The sequence below is a fragment of the Eucalyptus grandis genome, chromosome 3, assembly GCF_016545825.1.
Source record: "Eucalyptus grandis isolate ANBG69807.140 chromosome 3, ASM1654582v1, whole genome shotgun sequence".
NCBI classification, from domain to species: domain Eukaryota; kingdom Viridiplantae; phylum Streptophyta; class Magnoliopsida; order Myrtales; family Myrtaceae; genus Eucalyptus; species Eucalyptus grandis.
The window spans coordinates 38,996,207-39,004,494 of NC_052614.1; the positions used below are offsets into that span (position 1 = coordinate 38,996,207).

Here is an 8,288-nt window from a genome sequence, read left to right on the forward strand (position 1 = left end):
TTGCTCTCTACAATAACGCGCACATATAATCATACAAAAATTATGTTAAAAACAGCAAATATTCTGTGAATTAGATAGATGATTACACGTAATTTCTGCATGCTTCATGTGTCAAATTATTGAGACTAATCATTAAGTGATAACTTTCTCTGTGTTCTTCCTAGCATAGATTTTCCCAGTTCTCTCTCTCCTCCATGACAATTGCTTTTCTTTAGGAGGAGGGGACTCCCGTTGGAAAAGAAGTCTGCAAACAATCAAGGTGGCGATTATATTGCAGTTTTCTTTTATTGGTAAGGTGTAGATGGATCTTTAGGGTCATCCATGTCATAGAGTCCTCTTAAAATAAATTGTTTTCTTGAATAAATATTTGATTTTCGGGGATTTATCTATTAATTTGCAAATCATTATTTGTTTGAAAATATGTCTTATCATCTTGTTTAGATCATATTTACATTTTTAAATATAAGCTATCATATCATGTGATTTATATCGATTTGTTTTTAACTAAATTTATTTATGAGAATAAGGCAAAATGCTTGTTTTTTCATTGGTTATTCGACTTATTTTGTTCTCATCGACTATGTATTTGTATGAATTATATCAAACACTTCAAAGTAATTGGAATTCCACAGCCTTGATCATAAGAGCCATTAAATATCATTCACTTAGTCATATTTATTTATGATGTAAATCCGGTAATATAACTGTAGCAATTTACTATCTTTTCTTATAGAGACATTTTGTAATAATATATAGGATTAATATTACCAAAAACTTCAAACCAGCATACGTATGACAAATTTATTCCGAACTAATTTTTTAGCTACTAATAATCTCAAACTAGTATATTTGTAATAAATTTACTTCAAATTATTTTTTTACCAATAAAAACCCCAAACCGATTATCTTTTAGTTTATGTTAAATTTGATTAATACCAAAAAAATCACAAATCAGTACACTTGTGATAAATGCGGTGTAGAACCCCAAACCGATATGCTCGTCAACTACTATGTGTCATTTAACTCAACAATTTAACGGTAAAATTTAACAGAAACTAACATAAGATAAATTTATTAATGGTGCATCAATTTGAGATTTTTGTAATCAAAAAATTAATTTTGGGTAAATTTGTCACATATATACTAGTTTAGGGGTTTTTATAGTATTAACCCTAATAAGTAACCCATTTCTATTGATATGCTATGTTGTTTTTCTTCTTCTTTTTTTGGGCAAAAGCTACCAAAAATCCTAAATTATGCCCCTTGTAAAACATTTACTTATGTGATATATTTAACCACCATCAAAGTTTTATCAATGAAAATTGTTAAAGCTTTACCTACATGGATGCTCAAAAGTAAAGAGAATCGACATGGGGCTCACATGGAAAAACAATGTTGTTTTGGCTAAAAAAATCATTTAACAGAACGTTGACAAAAAAGAAATGTGTTAAAGAGGCACAAGTTTGTGGTTTTTAAGTCATAAGAGAAAGTTTAAGATAAATGTGTCATAATAGATATAATTTAGAATTTTCGATATCCTAAAAGGGGGTGAGGTTGAATATGTTACTATGAGCATAATTTGGGGCTTTTTGTGATTTTTTTTCCCAAATTTTAATTTGGGTTAATATAAAAAAAAAATCAATACATTTGCAACAAATTTACTTTTACCACACAAAAACCCTAAATCAATATGCATGTAATAAATTTATCCCAAATTATAGATTTATAATAAATTTATCATCTACTAATTTACATTAAATTAGATTAATAATACGAAAAATTACAAATTGATACACTTGTAACGTAAAATTCCAAACCGGTATATCCATTAATTGTAACATGTCATCTAACTCAGTAATTTAGCAATAAAGTTCAATAAAATCTAACAGAGAGTAAGTTTTATTACAAGTGAATCAATTTGAGATTTTTGTAATGAATAAATTAGTTTTAGATAAATATGTTACAGACATATTAGTTTGGGATTTTTATGGTATTAACCCTATTAATTTTCATTTGCTAATAGAACATGTAATATTTTGTTTTATGATCATCAATAGTTTCTTTCAATCATCTATTATTATTTATTAGTCAAACAGGGAACATGTAAGCATCTTATCTAGCACAAATAAATTAATATTTTATATTATTGGTTTGTTATAATGAGCTATCACGTTAGATAATTCCTTTTAGTGATTTTAGATATAACTTATTTGTGAAATACGACAAAATATTTTTCCATAATGAATATCAATACGACTTTTTAATCATAAAACTCTTCATGTATGGTACACTTCGTTATACCTTATATTTTAATATATATAGTCATGGACTGGACCCTCTAAAAATATAATTTTTCAATCATATATTAACGTTTTGTAACAAATGGTATTCCTGCTTTGTTAAACTATTTTATACATTTGTTAATGCTTAATCGAAATCATTAATATCGATATGCTGCAGTGATATGGATAACTGTTTTGATAAAATGCCAAATATATTTTGTGTTCACATAATGAAAAAATAACTTCAAGATTATAAATTCGCTATAGTCAGATTAGATATTTGTTAAATTGCAAAATCGAATTGAAATACAAATTATTGATTATACGACTTATAAATATAAATAAATAAATAATATTTTTATCGTCTATAAAAATATTTTCCATCAACTTTACGGAGCATGAGTGCACTAAAGTTTTCTTTGTATTGGGTCCCGTTGCAGGATAAGTTCCTCATGGCATATATTGATCTCGTCATGAAGTCTTCCCGAATAAGACATTAAGTCCTCACCTTAAAGTAGCGCACACAACATATACAAGACGTTAATGATTGGACAACATGCTGAGCACAAACATGAAGATAAAAAAAAATAAAAGACCAAAGGAGCTTCTCTTTCATTATACCCATGTTAATCATCCAGTTACGATGAGGAGGCTGAAAAAAAAAACAAAATAAAACAACATTGCCCTAAAGAAACGAAAGACTTCAAGTTAGTACCGTGTCAGCATCTGCCTCTAATCTGAAATTGAAGGGTCAGTCCCCAACCTTCTTCAAAGTCCCCCCATGTATTTATATATTCATGTAACGAGAAAGAAAAGAAGAAAAAAAGAGAGAAGTTTGACCCACCAACTTTCCCTTTTCTTGTGCCTTTCCCTTTCAAAGCCTTGCACAGATTCTCATTCAAATCCCTCCTTCTCTTTAATTTCCCCCTGATGTCATTCCATCCCAAAAATCGGTGTCTGAAACACGGCCAGGTTTTGCTTTGCAGTTTGGAATGAGTGAAGGCCTGTCGAGGCTATCCAGCTGTTGTAGCCATTGCCATTCTCATGATTGCCACTGCTATACAAGGCAATCGGAGTGGCATAAGGGATCGAGTTTGAGCCTGTATTGCCATTCTCATGATTACTCTCTTGCTCTTGATGATGCTGCTGATGAATGTTACCACCATACCCACCACCATTGAAGTAGCCACTGTTGTTGCTGCTTTGGCTCCCTGAGAAATCAGCGCCAAAGGCGTTCTGGTTGTTCTCGAACGACTGGTAGAAAGCTGGTGACGGAGACGGGCCTCCACCAGCAGAGATCAGTTTCGCATTGTTTAGAGGGTTGTTAGGGTTCTGGTGATATTCGAGGATGTTCCAGCAGTCTGAGGAGGGATCGGCCTTGACGGGGATTGCAAAGCTCAGGGTCGACATTGGAGGAGGCTGTGAGGCAAAGGTCCGGGAGGATGCCGACGAGAGGTCCCGGTCATCAGACCGGCTCCCCTCAATGCTCCTGCTGTCAGACGTTGACTCAGAGGAGTTCTTGGACTTGCCAGACATCCCGCCAATTGGAAGGTTACTGCTCATGATGCTCTTCACGTCATAGCGGCTCATGTCAAAGTTGGTCACCGCATTTAGGCCACGGAACTTTATCGCTGCAATGTCGTAGGCCTCAGCCGCTTCCTCTTGTGTGCCTGTTGTTCAACAAAACCAGCCACATAAATTACCTTTCATTACAGCATAAGTGAATATAATAAGCAAGAGATAAGTAACTAAAAATGGGCAAACTCACTGAAAGTGCCAAGGTAGAGATCTTTGTTCCCAGCCACTCTCCCTATCCGTGCCTGCCATCGGCCATGTTGATGGTGCCTGAAAGAACCACATTATGTCGCATTTAGCTCAAGATTATAGGGATCGAGCACATAAGTATTTGTATTACTAAGATGAGTTAAACATCTATGAAATGTGTACTCAAATTGTTGCAAATGAAAACCAACCTGGTGACTCCTCTATAGATTGAGGCTCCCCTAGAAAATCCACTACTTTTCCTGAAGAAACATAAGGTGGCCCAAGCACTCGGTCAAATACAATAGTTAATTCAAGCATTAAGCTTTCGAAAAAAGAAAGGTACCTTACCCACGTCTAATTTAAATAAAGATAATGTAAGCGTTTCCGTGAATTATTCTTTTTTACCTTCTTAGGGACGCGACAAATTCCTGCCGGGTCATGTGCTTCATTTCCTCCAACTCCTTCTCATAGCTAACGATCTAGCAAAAGGAACAATTTCCTTTGAATGGATTGACAAGAAATAAAAGAATCACAAGTAAAAATACAATGTGAAACCAGAGTATGGAAAAAGTACAAATTTGCCAGCATATGCTCTCACCGGAAAGTTAGTGGTGGTAGTAGGACCCCAGTACTTGAGAGCTGCGAGATCGTATGCCCTAGCCGCTTTGTCTTCCTTATCATATCCACCTATGATAAGACAAAAAGCAATATGAACACACATGAGCAAAAACAAAAATAAAACAACGCATGCTTATCAAAGCGGAGTCTTTTCAAACTGCTCATGCAGATGAAGAGAATCATTCGTTCTCCACAATAGTAAAGCCCAGTACACGGTCAAACTCGAGTTTCAAAGATTTTGTGAGCTTCGCCCGTGAAACAGAAGGCCGTGTGTATTACAGTGAGGACATTGATGGGAAAGCAAAGTTGAAATAATAAGGGAAAAGACCACGAGAGAGAGAGAGAGAGAGAGAGAACTCACCCAAATAAACTGGCCAAACGAAATGATGAAAGAAGAATCCGGTTGCGGGTATTTGGTACATGCCACAGAGAATAGAAAGGACGCATCAGGATCTTTCAAGCTCATAATAAATGCCAACTTTGGGCAAAAACAAGCCGATACAAAATCTATCAGAAGAAACCCACAAGATCCAGGGGTCTTTCGAATCAGAGATTTAGCACCTGCAAGCATTGAAACTTTCATGTTCTTTTCAATTTTTTAGCCAACATTTTTTCCCATTATTGGCATTAAGCAAACCCTCACACTTTATCTTCTCCCACCCTTTTTAAACCGATCAAACCTTCTTTTTTCTTTCATTCCTCGAATATTATGATGTTTGAACAAACTCAAAACCTATTCAGATTTCGTTATTCTGCAAGATATGAAGTCAGAAACCCAGAAACAACATTCTGCTAAAGATTAGAAAAATAACAAAGGAAAAAAAAAAAAGAGACGTTACCTTGTCTTCCCTTCCTGCTTTGCCCTTCTCTTCTGCAACTGTTGTCCCACAAGTGAGCTTCGTACCTCCCCGTCCACCTATGCCTTTATTTGCACCCAGAAGAACGTTTCTCTCAGTATTCTTCCTTTGCAAAACCCATGACTTCTTGTTTTAGATGATTACCGAGGAACGAAAAGAGATACGAAAGTTTACCTAGTAACACCTCGGTAGATCGAGGTGCGTTGTCCGAAAGTATCCACCGCCTTCTTCGCCCCAGCCTCCTCAGAAGAAGCTAGAGGCTGTTGCTGTTGCTGTTGCTGTTGCTTCCGAGCGACGACGTCGGTCTGTTCGGCTGTGTAGCCGCGCAAGAAGCTCGCGGCGATGGTCTTGAGCTCGGAGTCGTACGCCTCAGCGGCGCCCACCGGAGGATGATGGCCCTCGGGAGCAGCGGCGAAGTGGGCGAGCAGCGGCTGCGCGCCGCCTGCCGTGGCGGAGCCGCCGAGGAAGTCTTCCAGCTTGGGCCCACCAGAGAACATGGAGAGGTCGGTCGGGCCGTGGCCGTGAGGCCGCGCATCCTCGTCCCTATCGACCACGCCGCCTGCTTCAATAATCAAGAAACACAAAGAAATGAGAAAAGGGTTTTCTTTTCCTTGGTTTCTAGAGAGAGATATAGAGAGAGAGAGACCTGTAGCTGGGTTGAAGGCTTCGAAGAGGGAGAGATGGTGAGGGGTGTGGTGGTGGTTGGAGAGAGAGAAGCCGAGCCAGTTGTGATGGGGAGGAGGAGGAGAGGAAGAGTCCATCAAGGGGTCGTTGTTGGTGTTGGGGTTCATGCCCGTCGTCGGTGAGCGTGAAAGAACGAGCTTCAGGCTTCGCGCTCAGGTCTTTGGAAATATCAAAGCAGTAAGTCCGTGTCTCGGAGCGAGAGAGAGAGAGAGAGAGAGAGAGAAAGAGAGAGGGTAAAACCGGGGAAGTGCAGAGTGAAAGGAGAGAGGGTGAGAAATGGACACAGATATAGAGGTGGTGGAGAAGAGAGAGAAAGAGAGAGGGACGGAGAGAGACAGAGAGAGATGAATATGAACAGGCAACTCAGGCCTTGCACGAGCACCGAGGTTCCTTCTTTTCCCCTTTCTTTTCTTTCTTTGACGCGCAGGGCAAAATGAAAATGGTGGGATGCTTTTATTCATCAGTATTTAGCACACTATACTTGGTAAAATCTCCACTCCATTAGAAACAGACATCATATATTCATGTTACAGCGATATGGGCTTAGCTAGCGAGAAAACAAATTACGTTCATAATCGGACAAACAGAAAAGTACATGGCCATGGCCGAGGACACCTTGATCAGGAACAAACATTATGGAAATACCTACCAGTAGGAAGAAAACCTAAATCAGAACATGCATGGTTATTTATTGGATCTTTAGATGGTAAGGAATTGCATCGTCTCACTCAGGTAAGCTAAAATTTCTTCCAAGTTGTTTGTGCAAAGAAGAAGAAGATGTTTTCAAAGAAATCCGTTTCTTGCATCCTCGTGTTTAGTTTAGGTGTAGGGTTTCCATGTGAAATTATCGTAGGCTTTTGGAAAATTATGTTAAATTACCATCGAATTCAAATTAAACGTTATGCATCGTTATGATTTCAACATGGCCATTTTGAATAGTTTGGACCCTCTTTTATAAAGACAAGAGAAATAAGCATATGCTTAACAAGAAATAGGGGATTGGTAGGGCAAAGGATCGAGCTAATATTGCATAGAACGCAGTCAATATGTATTGTAAGGTTAGTTCATATTGATCGAATATTATGTCCCATTTCTTTATCTCCAATCAAAATAAATATCAATCATGCTTTCAAATTCAAAGTGACTAGGGAAGATGCGATGTCAATAGTTTAGTACTTTAGCAGTCACTTCAACGTTGGATGGAATTGGCCGTACGATATATTTATCAAATCTTAATCATCAAAAAAGGAGGGCAATTAGTGGTTTGAAATTTTTTTAATCTGGCATTGTTCATCTCAATTTCATTCGTATTATATCATAACATTAGTCAACGGATCTATATTTTGAAATGGCTAGACAAACAATATAAGCATGTATTAGTATGTAGTAAACAATTTGATTTATATACGTACGTATAGGCATTTCCCATCTATGGGCTATCTCATTTTTATGTACATCCCCTTTACCAAATAAAATTCATGCAATCAAAGATAACAAAAAGAATTAGGACTCCCCCATTTGAGCGGCCACGTAAGCTTCTTTTCTGGGGGAATTTTTTTGCTGGAAAGATGTGGAGGCGCATACGTAGAATATTAAGTTGGAAGTACATCTACGTTTCTTGGCGCAATAAAGCGAATTATATTAGTCTATGTAGCATTGAATCGAAAGGTGGGCAGGCATTGCAAGTGGAAGCTTTTCATGGGATGATTGGGCGGTCTCTCTCTCTCTCTCTCTCTCTCTCTCTCTCTCTCTCCCCCACTAGAATTTGACCGATGAAAGCAAGCAATTTAAGAGAGAGAGAGAGAGATGCTGGAGTGGTTGTGTATGTACAAGGGGAAGCAAGAGGGCGCCAAAGGGGACACGGTGACCCCAATGGAGAGGGACCGACCTCTTTTAATATCATAGCGATTGGTCCCATCGCGTGCTTCGTGTTATCCCTTCCCTTCTATCTTCTTCATGATCTTTGAAGTTTTGAGACGATATGCGCGAGTCGGATTGCACATTCTACGATTGATAGAGCTAGGTTACTTCTATTTTGGAAGACATGACACGGTTTTGACCAATTGATCACTCCCGATATATT

General features: G+C 37.8%; 1 protein-coding gene across 1 annotated transcript; it reads right to left on the reverse strand.

Moving 5' to 3' along the window:
- Positions 1–2,870: 2,870 nt before the first annotated feature.
- LOC104437403 (AP2-like ethylene-responsive transcription factor AIL5) lies at positions 2,871–6,463 on the reverse strand. The gene is made up of 9 exons (XM_039308028.1): positions 6,168–6,463; positions 5,696–6,080; positions 5,504–5,586; positions 5,026–5,034; positions 4,645–4,733; positions 4,452–4,525; positions 4,256–4,306; positions 4,051–4,127; positions 2,871–3,952 (listed from the first exon to the last, which is right to left on the reverse strand). The coding sequence occupies exons 1-9, from the start codon at positions 6,310–6,312 to the stop codon at positions 3,216–3,218; spliced, it is 1,650 nt and encodes a 549-aa protein (XP_039163962.1). The 5' UTR covers positions 6,313–6,463; the 3' UTR covers positions 2,871–3,215.
- Positions 6,464–8,288: the final 1,825 nt, after the last annotated feature.

What these genes read in the sequence shown, in the direction of transcription:
- LOC104437403 (XM_039308028.1), bottom strand. Translation starts at nt 6,312, where the DNA reads ATGAACCCCAACACCAACAACGACCCCTTGATGGACTCTTCCTCTCCT. An exon ending in CTACCACCACTAACTTTCCG is followed by an intron (nt 4,526 to 4,644) that starts GTGAGAGCATAT and finishes TCCTTTTGCTAG; the next exon opens with ATCGTTAGCTATGAGAAGGA. An exon ending in TTTGTCGCGTCCCTAAGAAG is followed by an intron (nt 4,307 to 4,451) that starts GTAAAAAAGAAT and finishes ATGTTTCTTCAG; the next exon opens with GAAAAGTAGTGGATTTTCTA.